Here is a 20309-nt window from a genome sequence, read left to right on the forward strand (position 1 = left end):
GACCGTGTGCTTTGGTCAGATGAAACAAAGATAGAGCTTTTTGGCAACAAATGCTCTAAGTGGGTCTGGCGTAACACAAGAGCTGAGTATGCAGAAAAGCAGCTCATGCCCACTGTGAAATACGGCGGGGGATCAGTGATGCTGTGGGCCTGTTTCTCTTCTAAAGGCCCTGGGAACCTTGTTAGGGTGCACGGCATCATGAATGCTCTAAAATACCAGGACATTTTAAAACAAAATCTGGTGGCTTCTGCCCGAAAGCTGAAGATGGGTCGTCACTGGGTCTTTCAGCAAGATAATTACCCTAAACATGTGGCCAAATCTACACAGAAATGGTTCACCGCACACAGAATCAAGCTCCTCCCATGGCCATCTCAGTCCCCAGACCTCAACCCCATTGAAAACCTGTGGGGTGAGCTGAAGAGGAGAGTGCAGAGGAGAGGACCCAGGTCGTTGGATGATTTAGAGAGAATGTGCAAAGAGGAATGGTCAAAGATCCCTCTTTCTGTATTCTCCCATCTTGTGAAACATTACAGGAGAAGGTTAGGTGCTGTTTTGTTGGCAAAAGGGGGTTGTACAAAGTATTAACATCAGGGGTGCTAATAATTGTGGCACACATGATTTGATGTTAAATAATTATTTCTTAATGTGGGATTTTTTTTCCTACTGAATAAATCCACTTGAGTTAAAGGTTGTATTTTACTCTTTTTTCCATCGTGGTCCTATATTATTTTGAACAAAACTCAATTTATGAGAAGCTAAAGAACACATCTTAACCAGGGGTGCCAATAATTATGGAGGGCACTGTATATATTCAGTCTTACTTACGTATTTCTGTGCAATACCATTAGTCAATATGTCTGTAGTGTAGGTTAGTATGTGTATTGTTATTGTGTGTATTGTATATATTGTGGCTAACACGTTATAATAACTTTCAGTAATATACCATATGATTTGATATGATAACTAATGATTAACAGCTGTGAACAAATTATTAATATAGCATTAACTAATGATTAACATCTGTGAACAAATTATTAATATAGTATTAACTAATGATTAACAGCCGTGAACAAATCATTAATATAGTATTAACTAATGATTAACAGCTGTGAACAAATCATTAATATAGTATTAACTAATGATTAACAGCTGTGAACAAATCATTAATATAGTATTAACTAATGATTAACAGCCGTGAACAAATTATTAATATAGTATTAACTAATGATTAACAGCTGTGAACAAATCATTAATATAGTATTAACTAATGATTAACAGCCGTGAACAAATTATTAATATAGTATTAACTAATGATTAACAGCCGTGAACAAATCATTAATATAGTATTAACTAATGATTAACAGCTGTGAACAAATTATTAATATAGTATTAACTAATGATTAACAGCCGTGAACAAATCATTAATATAGTATTAACTAATGATTAACAGCCGTGAACAAATCATTAGTATAATATTACCTAATGATTAACAGCCGTGAACAAATCATTAATATAGTATTAACTAATCATTAACTGTTACGCAGGGAGACGGAGGGATGGACGTAAGTGCAAATATTTTATTTAAACAAACAAGATAAAATAAAACAGTAAACAAAACACGGGTAACGCACAAAACTACAAAAAAAACAAGGCAGGGAGAATATAAAACTAGAACAAAGACTAAGAAACACAGACTACCAAACTAAGACTAGGATACATACGGATAGCAAGGATACGAGGATACAAAAGGTACAAAAGGTACAAAGGATACAAAAGATACAAAGGTACAAAGGATACAAAAGACTCGACACTGAACATTCAAACAGAGGGGCTTAAATACAAGAGGAGAGTGAGAAACACCGGGGCTTGGATGACGAGGGGGCGGGGTTACAAACAGGACACAGGTGAGAACACTAATGCTATAGGGCAGGGCTGGGGCGAAGCTAGGGTGGAGACACATACTAAATACAACAATAGCACATGGCTGGGAAACATGACAGGTAAACAGAGGGGCAGGAGCACAAGAGACCAAATGAGGGAGAAACAGAAGACAGACATGGGCTAAGGTGTAACATTAACAGCCGTGAACAAATCATTAATATAGTATTAACTAATGATTAACATTCGTAAACAAATTATTAATATAGTATTAACTAATGATTAACAGCCGTGAACAAATTATTAATATAGTATTAACTAATGATTAACATTCGTAAACAAATTATTAATATAGTATTAACTAATGATTAACAGCCGTGAACAAATTATTAATATAGTATTAACTAATGATTAACAGCCGTGAACAAATTATTAATATAGTATTAACTAATGATTAACAGCTGTGAACAAATTATTAATATAGTATTAACTAATGATTAACAGCTGTGAACAAATTATTAATATAGTATTAACTAATGATTAACAGCTGTGAACAAATCATTAGTGTACTGGTTCAAGTAGTTACTAGTGTAGGCATTAATATTTAGAAATATTTACAAATTAAACGTATTCATCAGTATATAAACAATTATAAATGACAAGTTAATGCGAATTTGAATTCTAGTAAAGATATACCAACTATAATTCATATTTCCATTGTGTGCATTACTGTTTACAATCATGTTTAATCATGGTTAATTTACTAAATTAACATTTAACATTTTATTTATTTATATATATAGCTATATATTTATACATTATACGTTATTAAAAATATATGTTATTAAAGTTATTAAAGGTAATGGTTATTAAAAGTACATTTACTAATGGTTATTAATGGTAAATACAGTTCTGTGTTACCATATTGGGTATACTGTAAAGTTATCTGTATACTCTATTTTATTTTATTATTCTACTTGTTGTAATACTATTCTCTGCACACTAGTGAGAACCTGATATTTCTCATTTTTGACCTGTTGATAGAGGATTTTTTTAACTTAGTAGTAATTTTATCTATTGAAAGTGTCTATTTTTTATTCATTTTTGCTTGTTTTATTCTGTATATCTTTAAGAAAACATATCTGTTATTTCCTGAACTAAGAAAAATGTTTTAAATAAAAAAAATCTTATTATGTTACTATTATAATCTCAAAATTAAAAATATAAGCTATTTAGGCTATATTTAAAAGGTTTGCACTTGCTGAGATTTCCTTTTTTGCAGTATGATAACAAAAATGACAGACTATATTTCTTTTTTACGTATTTATTTTGTATTTAGCAGTTCAGAACATGTACATAAATGACTTTTCAGACTCATATATTTTATACTTCACAGATTGTGTCAATGTTTATAGTACAAATCCCTCATAAGCCATATACAGTATTGTCACAAAAACCTTGTATCTCCTAAATGACAATTTTACAGAAAAAATGGATGGCAGTGAAAAAATATAAAATATTTTTTGGAGCATTTCTCATCATAAAATTCAGATACAATGTAAAAAAGAAAAAAAACTACTGTCATATTTACATTATGCATTATACATTATTTGCAATGCAAAAAAAAAGTGAAAAGTGAAAAATGGAGATAGAAGGTTTTTGCGTATCAGTGACATTGGGCCTCATTTACTAAACAAAAACATATATTTTATTTTTTACAGTTTTTATAAAGATTCTGACATGTATGTTTTTTCTTTTCTAGGACTTGTCTTATTTACAAGGATTTACAGTGATTTACATGATTTTTTACTATAAATTGTAAATGAGGCTCAATATCATATTTAGATACATACATTGTTTAAACAGTTTTTGGACATTATTAATATTAAATGTGAATGACATAAGCAGTATATTTTTATATCATTTTTTTCTTTAGTATATAAAGTGCCTTTATAGTGAAATAATCTCTATTTTCAGTGATACTCTAGTAGCTGTGAACAAGAAACAAGACATTCAGGAACACCCAGGTTTACTGTAAAGCAGGAGTGTATAAGTTATTGCTGGAGGGTGACTGAAGGTGAGAGTGTAATAAAGCAGCTATTCACAGAGGTGTATGGGAGTGTCTTGGAAGGAATGTAAGTAAAAGACTTTCACTATGACAGCAGTGCTTTAGAGGAAGTGCTTAATTCCATAGTTCTACTGTAAAACAATCCTAAATATAAAGATGCTTTAAATGGATCACTGAGGGGAAACCACAGGAGAGAGGTCTCTCATTGGTGGAACACAGTAAAGGTCTGGACTAGTTAATTGTCTGTTTGGACCTGTACTAGAATATACAGTACCAGTCAAAAGTTTACTTTTTTCCTATATTGTAAAATGAATAGTAAAGTCAATAAGACTATGAAGGAACACGTAAGGAATCATGTAGTAACTTAAAAGTGTTAAACAAACTAAAAAATAATCTGTGAAGCATTTAGGTGCTCTTATCTGGGGAGCTGTTAACTTGTGGTTTCTGAGGCTGGTAACCCTGATTAACTTATCCTGTACAACAGAGGAAATTCTTGCTCTTCCATTCCTGGGGTGGTCCTGATGAGAGCCAGTTTTATCATAACATTTTTGATAGTGTTTGCGACTGCAGTTGCCATAATATGTATTAATACAGTACTCAAATAGAGCTATTCACTGTATTTTACCTACTCTACAACTACTTTTACAACTGATGCTCTCAAACACTTTATTAAGAGACAAGAAATTCAGGTAATTAACTCTTGATGAGTTCAGCACAGCTGTTAACTGAAAGCCTGAATTCCAGGTGACTCTACCTCATAAAGCTGGATGAGAATCAAAGCTTTCATTAGAAATTCTACTTTGATATTTTGTTTTTGTTTAATATTTTTTTGTTTACTTCAAATTTCTTTTTTTCTTTTTTTTTTTTTAAAGAATGCTGCTGCTGCACTGACCTGTGGGATATATCGGGTCTCTTGCATTCATTGAGTGTGTATGTGATTCCACCCAGAAGCCACCAGTCGTGATCATTACCACTCACTGTACTTCGCTACTGTCCACTGTGCTAAGTTGTAGTTTGATAACAATCGAAAGGTATCGAAAAAAATATCGTTATTATTGGTATCGGTACCAAATTCGAATTCAATGTATTGTATCGATACGGATACCCAGCCCTAGTGCTAAGTGTTAAGTAATGCCCTCTATGACAGATTCCCGATACATAGTACTGAATGTGACTCTGTGGACCTCACTCACAAGATAGCTTCTCACAACAGACAGTACAGGCCAAAAGTTTGGACACACCTTCTCTTTTTCAATGTGTTTTCTTTATTTTCATGACTATTTACATTGTAGATTCTCACTGAAGCATCAAAACTATGAATGAACACATGTAGAGTTTTATGTACTTAACAAAAAAATGAGCTGACCTCCACAATCACCGGACCTGAACCCAATCCAGATGGTTTGGGGTGAGCTGGAGCACAGAGTGAAGAAGGCAAAGAGCCAACAAGTGCTAATAAACACCTCTGGGAACTCCTTCCTTCTTCAAGACTGATTTTGAAGAAACTAGAATATAATTTCTTTTTTTTTTTAGTTATTTCACCTTTTTTTTTGTTAAGTACATAAAACTCCACATGTGTTCATTCATAGTTTTGATGTCCTACAATGAGTCTACAATGTAAATAGTCATGAAAATAAAGAAAACACATTGAAAAAGAGAAGGTGTGTCCAAACTTTTGGCCTGTCCTGTATACAGGTGTTGTCGTTCTCAAGACAAAAACTCTTCATTTCACGTCAATTCACACTCTGCTCTGTCCCATGGCTTTTTTTTGGCATGCCAGTGTATTTGTCCCTTTTATACACAAAAATCTAAAAGTTCATTTTTTTGGTTGTTTTGAGTTGTGATGTCACACCCTCTGATAGGAACAGTCGATTTGAATGCCGGGGGAAACATGCAGAACAGGGCCGCACAGACTTTTAAACAAGGGTGCATGCTCCTGCTCCTGCTCACGAGTCACAGTCTGGGAGAGGCTGTGTTCGAGGTCGGTGCTCTGGTCTGAGCTCCAACTGTTCTGGCCCTGGAAGCTCGGGCAGGACTGATAGCCCTCATCAACAGGGACGATCATGTCGCTCTCGCAGCCGAATAAAGCAAAATCCTGTGGGCTGATGAAGCAGCCAGGCATTATCTTCATGTTAATGTCATTGTGAAAGCTGGTGAACTTGTCTGGGACTGCTTCTGGCTTGTTCTCGTTGTTCTGGAGATCGTTTACGCTCTGGTAGCCGAAAACCACAACCGTCTCTGTGTCTGGGGGCGTGTTCTGAGTCAGTATGAAGTCTGTAGACTCTGGACAGCCATTGCACGGGCCGTACTCGAAGTCTGTCGGTATCATCGGTTCCAGATTTTCCGATAAAGAAGAAAACGGGTTCTCGCTTCCGTCACTGGGATAAGCAGGGTGTGTAATAGACCGGTTCAGGAAGGAGGAGCCACTGGAATCTGATCCCAAGTAGCACTTATTGCTGAAGGACGAGCTGTTCCCAGACTGCTCTCTCTGATTATTACCAGATTTGCTGGAATCTGACGTGGCGAGAGACCGAACTGTGGACTGATAGTCCTCCAGAAGCTCACAATGCAAGTCCTTTACATTAAGGCCATCTTCAGCATCCTCAAAACCCGCCTGGCCGTAAATGACGTGAGATGAATTTCCGCTTTTCCCAGCGCTGTGGTAACTGTTTTCACAGCTGACATCAATAAGAGAAGGGGCTTTCCTGTAAAGATAAAGAAATAAAGATTAAAAAAATATACATTACATTATACATATACATGCTTTTATACAGCAGAACTAATTTCAGGTTTGCAACAAGGCTTATTATTATAATAATTAGAATATTGTGCCTTCTAAAAAAAATATAATATAATCATACTATAATAATTTTCTAAACATTTCTAAAGTATCAAATCTAAATCTAAAACCTTTTTATCCAATCAGAACAGTAGGATCTAATGACAAATACAACACACATCAGCAGTATTTGGATTGTTTTTACCCATGGTGTGGTTCATTTGGGCAGGTGTGAAACAAAACCACTGTATCAAGACCTGCAAAAGAAGGTGGTCTTGGTCTGGTTCCAAACAAACTCAGAGCTTGTTTGTGGTGAGAACACGATCTGACCTCAATCCGACCCGACTCTTCATGTTTGAGCTAAGTGGCTGTTCAGGTGCAGTTTAATCTGATATATTAGCCCTGATAATTACTACAGCTATGAACAAATGCTGTCTCTGCACAGGTTTTTGTCTGTGTGAAAGCAAACCAAACCGAAGTGTAATACGCTCTAAATAAAGAAACTCATCAACTGATTTGGACCAAGGAAACCAACAAAAATGCCCTAAACGACACTTAATGAACCCCTTCTTTTTTCTTTTTTTTATCATTTTATTTCTAATTTTTCCCATTTTCTCCCCAATTTACACGGCCAATTACCCAACCCACTCATTAGGACTCCCCCTATCACTAGCAATGCCCCAACACACCAGGAGGGTGAAGACTAACACATGCTTCCTCCGATACATGTGAAGCCAGCCACCGCTTCTTTTCGAGCTGCTGTTGATGCAGCATTACCGAGCAGCATCACAGCGCACTTGGAGGAAAGTGCAGCGGCTCGGTTCTGATACATCAGCTCACAGACGCCCTGTGCTGTGGACATCACCCTAGGAGTGATGTGGGGAGAGAGCGCCATCTACCCACCCGGAGGGAGCAGGGCCAATTTTGCTCCCTCTGAGAGCCGGCAGCTTGATGGCAAAGCTGCTTGAGCGGGGGTTCGAACCTGCGACCTCCTGCTCATGTGGCAGCGCTTAAGACCGCTGGACCACTCTGCGCCCAAATGAACCCCTTCTGACACCAATCGTTATATAACTAATAATTACATGACCATATTTTTTTAGACTTCGATACAGGATTGCAAAAGAAATATTGTGATACTTTGAAATAAAAGGTTACTTTCTTAAAGAGACAGGGTTATCCCAGGATAACAGGGTGGACAGGGAATTATTGGACATGTTTAAATAGATTATGTAGCTCTTTAAATAGCTCTTATGCCAGAAAGACATAAAGAAAACTGTATTAAATGTGTATAAAGTGTATTAAGTGTAATAATGTGTATATTATTGAGTAAATAATATTAGTAAAATGTATTTTTAAACAGTGTTTGTATGAAATGTAAACAACTATTCACATATCAATTTAAAACACTATATATATAGATAGAAAAATAGATATTTGGCCATAAATAGATTTCAAGAGTGTAAAACAAAATTCTTACCATGATTTTTCCTTGGGCAGGTCCAGCTTCACAGTGTCCAGATAGACTGGGGTGAACTCGTTCGGAAACGTAGCCCAGTTTAGGACCTGATAAGGTAAAAAATGCAAGGCAGGGTAAGATCAAACAGTTTAGGTCTCCTAAATAAATCGTACCGCCCTAATAACCTTTTTTTAATACATAAGGGGTGTTTTTTCTCCTAATAATTTGTGTCCTATTTTAGTGATCTATAGGCAAGCCATCAGCTGCGCACCATGCAGCTTGATTTAGGGCAAGTCAGATTGCCTTTGCAACTACCTGGACATGTTGATTAATGTATTGATTCATTTTTCTTTTTTCTTTTTTTTTTTACATGAATTAATCATATGGCTAAGATTGCACATTAGAAGTGTTATTTAGTGACAAACACAGCTTCACTACTGCCAAGTAAGTAAATTATTTCTTATTAATGCTGATTTTTTTGCTCTCTTTCTCCATCCCTCTACAGTATTTTCACTGACATCCTCACAAAATATAGGGAATTATCAGCATTTAGTGATTAATCACAGAATATTGCTGTGATTTAAATAATATTTAAACATAATTTCATTTTGCCAGTCTAATACTGATTCTTACACTTCTTACACTTACAGGACTTTGTGTCCTGCTAGTGCTGTGGTTAGCGGCTAATGCTAATGCTGCTACACCCAGCCTTAGTGCTGGAGAAACTTCATTGAAACTCACCCTTTAGACAGAATATTGGAAAGCTTAGCTTACTCTAGATAAACAGAAGCACTTTACGCATCAAAATCAATGGTTTTTAGGAGAGAAATCTGTATAGATTAACATTCAACGCTCGTTTGACTTTAAAACAAAATGTTTTTTTCTTAAGAATTACAGTTTTGTTTATTTAGGCACCTCCCCCAGCTTCCCCATTAGAAGGGAAACATGGCGACACCCTTACTCTCTTCGATGTAGGCATCCTTACTAGTGTCGCTTAATGCGCCTTATAATCCGGTGCGCCTTATAGTCAGAGAAATACGGTATATAAAAGTGAAAGCATGAACATAACATAGTTTGCCTGATCCGTCAAGCAGAGCAAACAATTTGAAACGAAACAATGCTTACCGGTTTTTCAAAACTGGGAGCTATTTTTGGAGTAGGAATCTTGTTCCACCACTGTTTAATGATCCTGTAATGGAAAGGTAAAAAGGAAAGTTATATACTTGTGTTACATTGAACTATGTATCTATCAACAGTTATTTAACAGTCATTTATTTGCAGCTCATTTATAGTGTGAAACCACAGTTAATGGGCTGGGAAATATGAGCAAAAACCTCATTACACTTAAATACAGCACGATCTGTATTTGATTAGTGGATATATCTTAGCTCTGTGTTGATTAAAGTGAATTAATATAACCTACCTGATGTAGCAGTAGAATATGATGACTATGAAGAGGATGAGAATGATGCATGAGATGGGAATTATTATCACAAGAAAAGACTGCAGAGATGGAGCTGCGACACAGAGACAAAACAAAGCAGATAAGTACACTGAACTCATTAAATTATTATAATCAGCCATAACATTAGAACCACCTGCTTGTTTCCACATTTACTGCCCATAATACAAGCTTCACTGATCATACAGGACACTTTGTTGTTCTATAGTAATTACAGGCTGTTGTTCTATATCTGTTTTTCTGCATACTTTATTATTATTATTATTATTATTATTATTATTATTATTATTATTATTATTATTATTGTTATTATTATTATTATTATTATTATTATTATTATTATTATTATTATAGTTAGTGTGTGTTGTGCTGGTGGTACAGTGAGTGGATCAGATACAGCAGCAGTGCTGCTGGAGTTTTTAAACACCTCACTATCGTAATAGAGTGGAGGACAGTGAGTGATGATTAAACACAGTGTTTAAAAACTCCAGCAGCACTGCTGCATCAGATCCACTCACTGTACCAGCAGCACAACACACACAAACACCTCGTACACCACCATACACCATGCTAATCAGTGCTAATCACTGTAGTGCTGAGTAATATGACCACCCAAATAATAACAATAGCTGCTCTGTGGTGGTTTTCTCTCCTGTGGGGTTCTGAGTACTAAAAAACATGGTGAAAAGAGGATGATAATAATAAAGTATGCAGATCAATGGAGCTGAAAAAATGGTCAGTAAGTATAAAATCAGGAATATAGTATACAACAAAACTTACGTGTGCTGAACTCCAATGGGTCACTTTCGTCGCTGAATGTCTGATAGTCGTTGTAGTCACTGCTCACACTTGCTGTGACGATATAGTCAGAATTAGGCTGAAGCTTTTTCCCCACAAGCTCATAGTAAGTTCGGCCTTGTTCCAACTGGACTGGCACCTGAGTGGACAAAGGTTTGACAGTAAGATCAATTTCTGTCTTTATTTTATTACATCGCTGTGTAATAAAGGAACAATCAGTAACCAGAAAAGTGCATTTCCTGCGGGAAACACAGGACGGTTGCACAGCAACCGTTGACTATGGTGATTTCTAATGTGTTGCTTAGTGGTTGCTAGGCGCTTGCTAAGGTGATTGCTAAGGTGTAACCCATTGGTTGCTTAGCTGTTGCTATGATGTCTGTGGTGGTTGCTAAGGTGTTGCTATGGTATCGGTGTTGGTTGCTATGTATTTTCTAAGGGGTTGCTAGATGGTTGCTAAGGTGTTGTTATTGTATCCATGGTGATTGCTAAATTGTTTCTTAGGTGTTGCTAAGTGGTTGCTAAAGTGTTGCTATGGTGTCCGTGGTGATTGTTAAATTGTTTCTAAGGTTTTGCTAAGTGGATGCTAAAGTGTTGCTAAGGTGTTGTTAAGTGGTTGCTAGGTGCTTGCTAAGGTGATTGCTAAGGTGTTGCCCTGTTGGTTGCTATGCAGTTTCTAAGTGGTGGCTAAGGTGTTGCTATGGTATCTGTGGTGGTTGCTATGTAGTTTTTAAGTAGTTGCTAGGTGGTTGCTAATGTGTTGCTATGGTGTTGCTTAGTGGTTGTTAGGTGGTTGCTAAATGAGTCCAAAATGCCCTTCTTTACTACACTATTAGTTCTGGTAAATTGCCCAGCTATGGTTAGTAAACCTTACTGGATCTCAGTGATAACCTGTTCAGCAGACCTGGCAACCCAGGGTGTGGAAATGGCACTGAGTAAAAGGTGGTGGGCAGATTCATATTTCTGTTACGTAAAACATAGTTCTAATAAGAAAATACTGGGTGCAGCTCTGCTGGCAAGAGCTGCCTGGGCTTAAACTCAGCATATTTTCTTAATATATGTTGAAAAAAACATGATCATATTATTAATTACTACAGTACATATAATCCTTTCATGCTTAACCAGATCACTTACTCTGTCTTTGCTTCCTTTGAGGCCGTAGCTGAGATTCGTACGCAGACTTTCCACAAATGGTTTTTGAGTTGATGTGTAGTTGTGACTCCAGGAAATCCGAAAGTCCCCGTTCTCCGTCACTTCCACCGATACGTTGATTGGTTTTTTGGGCTTGACTGCACAGAACAAATACAGAATACATTTATGTATTTATGGAAATATGTACGTAGGCATGGTGCATGGTTACCAATCTTGATAAAACTCTCTGACCTTTTCGGAACAACAGGAGCCTGAGTAAACATGCAGGTGGTGTACAAACAGTGGAAGGAAGGAGGATTTATGATTTCAACCACCAAAGAACGATGGAGAGAATAAAGCTATACTAGCTGTTAAAAGCCACTTTACAGGACGGCATACGTCTGTTTGATGGAACCACTATTCACACAGGATGTGATACATTTAATAGTACACATTTTGAGGATTTTCTGACTCAGCTGATCATGTGACGCTACAGCGTTCTTACTCCCCCAGCTACTAATTGGTTCCACCTGTCCTTTCTTGTATAAATACCCCTCAGTTTGCTCTGTACCCTGCCAAGTTCTGAATCTGGTTATCTAGCTCTTTTACAACACGTTTCTTTTGTTTATTGCCTTTTGTTACCAACTTGTTTTTGTTTCCAGCTCTTTATTTTTGCTTTATTTTGTTACCGACCATTTTTGTATTTTTGACAACTCTTTACCTGGATTTCCCGTGTATGACCCTGTTTTGTCCTGAGTAGGCTCTGGTATGTCGTCTATATTTGCTGTCATATTGTTACTGACCCTGCCTGTCCCTTACTACTCTTGTAAGCCTATCCCCTTTGTTAATAAACAACTACACAGTGTCCCATGTGCTCAGTGAAGCTGACAAAATTGATAATTGGTGTGAAAACAAGGTGGAGGTCGTAATGAATATGAATATGACCACTAAAAAGACACTTACTGATTTTAAAAGTCTGCATGTCTTTAGTGACCAGGACAGCTCCTCCCTTCCACAGCTCTGTGAAAAATGTCTCTCCAGAAACAAAACCTTTAACCTGGAACTGACATTCACAGGAATCCTGAGAGACAAGCTGGAAACTGCAAGTAAAACTGAAAAAAGGACAGAAAAATGATAAATAATAAACATGAGGCCTGTTATAATAATTGCCTAATCTAAGAATTACCTAAAAACGTATTGTACAATAAATGGATATGGCCTAAATCATTTTTTTGCTGACCTAAGTAACTTGAGATCAGTAACATGAGTAACATTCAGTATGTTGACTTCACTGTTAAAGAATTATGAGGTTTTATTCATATTTTATTTTATTTTAAGTGTTTTTATATTTTTAGTAATTAAAATGTTACTTATTACGTCATTGAATTATCATTACAAAGATACAAATGGATATAGATAGATAGATAGATAGATAGATAGATAGATAGATAGATAGATAGATAGATAGAAAGAAAGATAGATAGAATGAAAAAGAATAATATTAGTAGGTCTGTTAAATGACAGACGGATATAGATAGATGGATAGACAGACAGATGGAGATGATAGATAGATAGATAGATAGATAGATAGATAGATAGATAGATAGATAGATAGATAGATAGATAGATAGATAGAATAAAAAAGAATAATATTAGTAGGTCAGTTAAATGACAGATGAATATAGATAGATGGATAGACAGACAGATGGAGATGATAGACCAAAACAGCCGTCATTACAGGACATTTATTTCAGTTAGTGTAAAAACAGACCGTAATCTACACTCACTTATACCTCTTTGATGTGCTCAGATTTGCTGTAAGTGAGAATTCCGAGCAGCTCTGCAGCTTCCCTAAGTCCAGACGACAGACCATCTCTGACTCATAATCATTCAGGCATTTCAGATCCTCTGCATGCACTGAAACGTATACAACAACATCATGAAGATTAGTAAGAGAAGAGTTTATTTGCACAGCTGTTCAGTTATATGATAAAACAATTCCAGCAGGCTCCCCCTCACTGACGGTCATTAAGATTAAAAACAATTTACTGGAAAACTGACCACCAATGTTGTAAGAGCCAAAACTATGGAACTGTCAACTGTACAAACACTGCGTTCATTGCTCTTACTCATATATCACAGGGTTTACTGGAAAACTGCCCTCTAATGTTTTAACCCCCAGAAATATATTAAAAACTGTAAAAAAAACACCCCTGTTCAAATTAAACAGTAACAAAACACATTATTATTATTGTTTATTATTGTTATTAATTTATTTAAGCGCACGAAAAAAACACCTTTAAATCAGCCATTATATTTAATAGAAAAATAAAAAATAACTGCAAGATTAAATAAGTAAAAATACAATAAAATATATATATATATATATGTATATATGTTTGGTGCAGCCCTATTTCAATCACATTTAATGTATTGCCCTTAGCCAAATACGAAAGAATTCACTGGAAATCTGGCTAATAATGTTTTAACCCCCCCGCCTCCCCCTGAACTATTTTATTAATCAAATACAAAAATAACCCTGTTTATATTTATAAAATATTACGATATTTATATATATATGTATTTTAATTATTATTATGAAATTATTTTAATTGATCACACATACGCACAAAAAACTGCAACAATTATTAAATACAGTTATATTAAAACAGTTAGATTAATCAGCTAATTAAAAAAGAATAGCTAGATTAATTGATATAAAATAAAGTTTAGCGCAGTCCTAGTCTAATTACATTCATTTCATTGCTCTTCAATACGAATTCATCATTTACATGAAAAAAGTGACCACTAATGTTTTAACCACTAAAACTGTGTACCTACATCAATTACAAAAACACCCCTGTTTAAATTAAATATTTAGAGAATTAAATATATTTTTTTATGATCTTTATCAAGCTCACATACAAAAAAAGTCCTGATAAATTAGCTGTTAGATTAATACAATAATTAAAACATATTATTGGAAGATTTATTGAATTGATAAAAAATATTTTTTGTGCAGCCTTATTCCACTTTAATTTATTTGATTTATTTAAATGTATTGTTCTTTAATTTATCGGCATATATCACAGAATTTACTAGAAAACTGGCCACTAATGTTAAACTGTAACTGTGAAAACTATGTAATTACATCAATGACACAAAACCTCTGTTCCAATGAAATATTAATGAATTATACACATTTTTCATTATTATTTTAATATAATTTTACCTGAGCACACACTAAAGGCAACTAATCAACTAATTGACTAATCAACTAATTGAAAGAATAATTATTTGGTGCCATCCTATTCCAAATACTGTACATTATATTTACTGTTCTTAGTCATGTATCGTAATGTATTGAAAAAAAATGGCCATGTCAACTCCAAAAATCCCATCCCTTTTTAAATGACATGTTTTATTCTGTTTTATTCCAAATTAATGTTAAAAAACAACCAAATAAAAAACGGAAAAACAGGAAATTTAAATATACATTTAAATATATTTAAACTTTTTTTCTACACATTCCAAGCACATTTTATATTTATTTGCAAAATGCCAATATTGTATATTGCAATAATCAGGATAACACACATGATTTGTACATGGCCACACCTGTATAAGTTGTGAGGTGTTATCTAGTAAGTAAGTAAAACTTAACACTGGCCAATGTGTTCATGGCAAGGCAGTGTGAATTATGGGAGAGGGACTGAGGTCTGATAGTAGGTACAGGGATTTAACATTCCTCAATCCACAGGGTCACATGTGTACCAGGAAAACATTACAGAAGACTAGCATGCGTACTGTATGTGCCGCGTACCATGACTTTTGCCACGTCACTGATAGTGATTATCAGATAAAATTAAAATGAGCAGAATTGTGGTTAATGGAATTAGATATGTCAACCTACTCATTTCCATCAACCACAGGGGGGACGACATCTTTACACATGACTGTAATCATTTTATTGCAGTTGATAAATCACATATAATATTACAAATACCAAAAAAATATACTAATTATATAATAATAATGAATCCTAGAGGGGGTCCATACAGAAATATAACATGTGGCCATTTATGCACTGGATATATATATATATATATATATATATATATATATATATATATATATATATATATATATATATATATATATATATATATATATATATATATATATATGTACAGACACATTCTATACATACATAAGTATCATTTACTAGACATGTATGCATGATATATGGATAATCCATATACTTGTGCATCTTTTAAAAATTAGAATATCATTAAAAAGTTACTTTATTTCAGTAATTCAGTTCAAAATTGTGGAAAATCTTACAGCACTTCATGCTATCCTCTGCTACTGACAACTTTTATGAAGATGCAGCTTTCATTTTCCAGCAGGACTTGGCACACTGCCAAAAGTACCAATTGGTCTTATATAATATTCAAATTTTCTGTGACACTGATTTTTGGGTTTTCATTGGTTGTAGTCCATAATAATCAATAATTAAACAATTAAATGCTTAAAATATGTAATTCTGTGTTTAATACATCTATAAATTATATAAGTTTAACATTTTTAACTGAATTACTGAAATAAAGTAACTTTTTTATGATATTCTAATTTTTTAAAACACACTAGTATGTTATAACATAATAAAATACATTAATTTATGGCTGTATAATACTTTTTTTAAACAATATAAAACAAAACTTTATTACTGATTGATAAATAGAGTTGTCTATTTTTTTTACTGCAGTTAATAATTCATGGTAGGTAAATTCCACTGTATAATAAAAAGGTTGAAGGCTAAACCTATGAATCACAGACTTGAACGACCGCCAAATAAAATAAGCTGAATTTTTTAGTGAACGGTACGTGAGCCCAATAAATTTAATCAACAGCATGATTACCGTTACATCATGTTAAAATATAGCGAAAATAAATTTACTGTTGTTAATAATTCACAGTACTTATTAAATAACAATAGCATGTAGGATATCATACATATATGCATAATATATGAGTCATATATGGACTAAAGTATTGGGACACTTGTTTATTCATTGTTTCTTCTGAAATCAAGGGTATTAAAAAGAGTTTATCCTGTTTTTTTGATGGAGTAACTGCTTCTACTGGCCAAAGAAGACTAAGAATAAGAACCTGCTGCAACTCTCCCACTCAGCAATCCCCTAAAGAGTATTGGAGGAGCTCCATCATTCCAGAGAACACAGTTCTTCCACTGCTCCACACTGTTCTCATTTCCCATTATACATCTACTAGAGACAGATTATATCTGTGCAGTATCATTTATTTTACTTTAATCCTGGATATTTGAAGATACAGCTCAGGAAATAATTAAGAGAGCACTTTAGTTTCTGAATCAGTTTCTCTGATTTTGCTAATTTTAGGTTTATGTTTGAGTAAAATGAACATTGTTGTTTTATTCTATAAACTACAGACAACATTTCTCCCAAATTCCTAATAAAAATATTGTCATTTAGAGCATGTATTTGCAGAAAATGGGAAATGGCTAAAATAACAAAACAGATGCTTTCAGACCTCAAATAATGCAAAGAAACAAGTTCATATTCATAAAGTTTTAAGAGTTTAGAAATTAATATTTGGTGGAATAACGCTGGTTTTTAATCACAGTTTTTTCATGCATCTTGGCATCATGTTCTCCTCCACCAGTCTTACACACTGCTTTAGGATAACTTTATGCTGCTTTACTCCTGGTGCAAAAATTCAAGCAGTTCAGTTTGGTGGTTTGATGGCTTGTGATCATCCATCTTCCTCTTGATTATATTCCAGAGGTTTTCAATTTGGTAAAATCAAAGAAATTCATCATTTTTAGGTGATCTCTTGTTTTTTTCCAGAGCTGTATATGGAGTGCATTATTGGTATCATGTCATTTCTGGATCATTGACTTCTGTTACAAATCTGATAAAATTCTTGTATTTTTGTTTATATCTGAATTAGGGGTGTGCCATATCATATCGAATGCCATAATAATATTTAATTTTCATTTTGTTACAGTAGTGTATTCTTGAAAATAAGTTCTAATTCAGTGTTTTGTCATATCGTCAAGAGTATCGTTATTGTGGAAATACGATGTAATATCATGATATTATTTAAGGGCCATATCGCCTACCCCTACTGCGCAAACCAATCATCACAAGAGAACAACTCAGGCTCAAACAGCAGACAAAAACGACGTTATAATAATAGAAATACCAGCTCATCCCCAACATCATATTAACGTTCAATCAATCAATATGAATGCCTATTAAAGTAGCCAAACGCAGGTGTGTCCTGTTGTAGATTACTCAATAATATCCTTATCATTTTCTAAACAATAAAAAATGCACATAATGATAATAGTGATATTTTTTAATGATATCTTCGATATATTTTAATGTGAATATACACCTCATAATGCATGAATAGGACTTTTACCATTTACATTACATTAATTTAGATCTATAGCATTTGACAGAGTTTGGCCCAAGGACTCGTATTGGTGTATCACAGTATAGTCACCCAGAGTGGGAATTGAACCCCAGTCTTCCACATGATGTGGTAGCTCACAAGCAGGTGATGGTGTCCACTGTCCTACACCAACCATATGCTTTTAGTTTGAAAGCAATGTATTTTTTGTTTGTTTATTTACTGTAAAGCTTTTAGGGTATTTATTGTATATTTTTAATGTTTCATTAAAGTAAATTAAAGTTTTCATTAAGTAAATATGCTTGCACTAAATATTCTGTGCTTCAGGATTATGGTGGATTTTTTTGCTACATTGCATTATTATTATTTTAGACAAATTCAGAGACCTGTTAAGTTGCTGTTGTTTACAAAATAGACAAGTTCACATTTATTTTGTTTTACTGAATTTTTGAAAGTGTTATATTTACACTAAACACTAAACTCTCTTGTATATATTTTTGTTGCAGCAGGATATTCATTCAGTGTATTGTTATATCACCAAGAATAATGTCTGTTATTTCCTTTTCTTTACATTTAAACTTAACTATGTTAACATTATTAGAAACTTAGAAAGACGGGGGTGCCAAAACCTTTTTTGCCTGTTGTCCCTGCCCAAAATGAATAACAAGTATCTTCATTCTTGTTGTTTTTTAGTTTACTACATAATTCCAACACACAAACTGTCTCTTACAGTGTGTTGAAACTTCTTGATTAATGGACCATTAGACATTTTACAAAATGACCTAAAGTAAATTCTTTTTACATTGACTTTAATTAAATTAAGTTAATAAAGAAGGTTTTCTATGTGTCTGGTAAAGTTGCTGTTTTGGAGATGCATGTTTTTCATTGGATAGCGACAATATGCCTTTATTCCTCTTACTGTAGTAAGTTAAACTTGAGTTAATCTTGGGATGAACTTGAAGTTGTAGGTCATATATATGTGTGTATATAATCATGTATGTATATGAGTATGTTTATGGGTAATTCCACAAAAACATATATGTTTACAATGCCTAAATGTCTTTTATTTACTTTTCTTAACATTTAAACTTAACTATGTTATTCTTGTGTTTATCAATTAAACAGGGGTGCCACAACTTGTGCACATTATCGCCATCTAATGAAAATTAAACTTGGGTTGAACTTGAGGTTTTGAATACGCCTGTGGGAATTTCTATTATTATAATTATTTAGTTAGTTAAACTTGAGTTTAACTTGAGTTAAACTTGATATTTTATTGGATATATGTCATATAACAATACTGTGTGTATGTGAAACATCCAGAAACATGCCTGAATGTTTAATTTTTAATTTTCTCTTTTTAACATTTCAACTTTGTTTTCTTTTTTTTTTTTCAAAAAGAGGGGGAGCCAACACTTTGACATACACCTGAAAGCATTACTTTATAGATAGTTAGTTAAACTTGAGTTGAACTTTAGTTAAACTTGAAGTTTTGCATACATCGGAAGGTATTCCTTTCACTGTAGTTAGTTAAGTAGTTAATTAGTTAGTTAGTTAGTTAGTTAGATAGTTAAACCTGAGATAAACTGAACCAAAACTAGTAGCTCCATGTCTATAGATTTTTAGTGTGCAACATAATTTGAACTAAGAAACTGTTTCATACACTGGGTCAGAATTTCATGATGAACAAACCAATAGATATTCTCTAAAAACACCTGAAATTAACTTTTACATTGATTTTAACTCTCTCCTGCAAAGTTGCCAAATAACATGTCAAAAAACAATATTGTGTGTATGTGAAACATCCAGTATTATGCCCACATGTTTTATTTTTAATTTTCTCTTTCTAACATTTAAACTTGGAATATGTTTTCTTATTTTCTTCAACAAGAGGGGGAGCCATAACTTTTGCATACACCTAAAGGCATTTATTTCACTGTACTTAGTTAGTTTGTGAGTTAGATAGCTAAACTTAAGTTGAACTTGAGTTAAACTTGACGTTTTATTGGATATACGTCAAATAACAATATTGTGTGTATGTGAAACATTCAGAAACATGCCCAAATGTTTAATTTGCCCTTTTTTAACATTTAAACTATGTTTTCTTATCGACAAGAGGGGGAGCCAACACTTCTGCATTCACCAGAAGGCACTCCTTTCACTGTAGTTAGTTATTTAGTAAGTTAGTAGTTAGTAGTTAAAATTTAGTTAAAATTGACTAAAAACTATAAAACACCAAAAATTTACTTTTACATTGGTTTTAATACTTTGCCAAATAAGA

General features: G+C 33.9%; 1 protein-coding gene across 6 annotated transcripts in view; it reads right to left on the reverse strand.

Annotated features, from left to right (window-relative positions):
* The window catches only part of LOC103043027 (interleukin-4 receptor subunit alpha), a 679179-nt gene that overhangs the window by 657292 nt on the left and 1578 nt on the right, over positions 1–20309 (reverse strand). For 4 of the 6 annotated variants that reach the window (XR_007438094.1, XR_007438096.1, XR_007438095.1 and 1 more), the window contains exons 3-10: positions 13357–13486; positions 12533–12681; positions 11573–11727; positions 10424–10580; positions 9605–9698; positions 9307–9370; positions 8203–8288; positions 5330–6651 (exon numbers count right to left, since the gene is read on the reverse strand). Coding sequence is in view for 2 of the 6 variants with exons in the window: in XM_049475537.1 (XP_049331494.1) it covers positions 5793–6651; positions 8203–8288; positions 9307–9370; positions 9605–9698; positions 10424–10580; positions 11573–11727; positions 12533–12681; positions 13357–13486 (1694 nt within the window). In the remaining 4 variants the exon portion in view is untranslated. Of the gene's footprint in view, positions 1–3186; positions 6652–8202; positions 8289–9306; positions 9371–9604; positions 9699–10423; positions 10581–11572; positions 11728–12532; positions 12682–13356; positions 13487–20309 lie in introns of those variants that run through there. The other 2 variants (XM_049475538.1, XM_049475537.1) reach the window with 2 other exon arrangements.

This window comes from Astyanax mexicanus, chromosome 3, assembly GCF_023375975.1.
Source record: "Astyanax mexicanus isolate ESR-SI-001 chromosome 3, AstMex3_surface, whole genome shotgun sequence".
NCBI lineage: Eukaryota > Metazoa > Chordata > Actinopteri > Characiformes > Acestrorhamphidae > Astyanax > Astyanax mexicanus.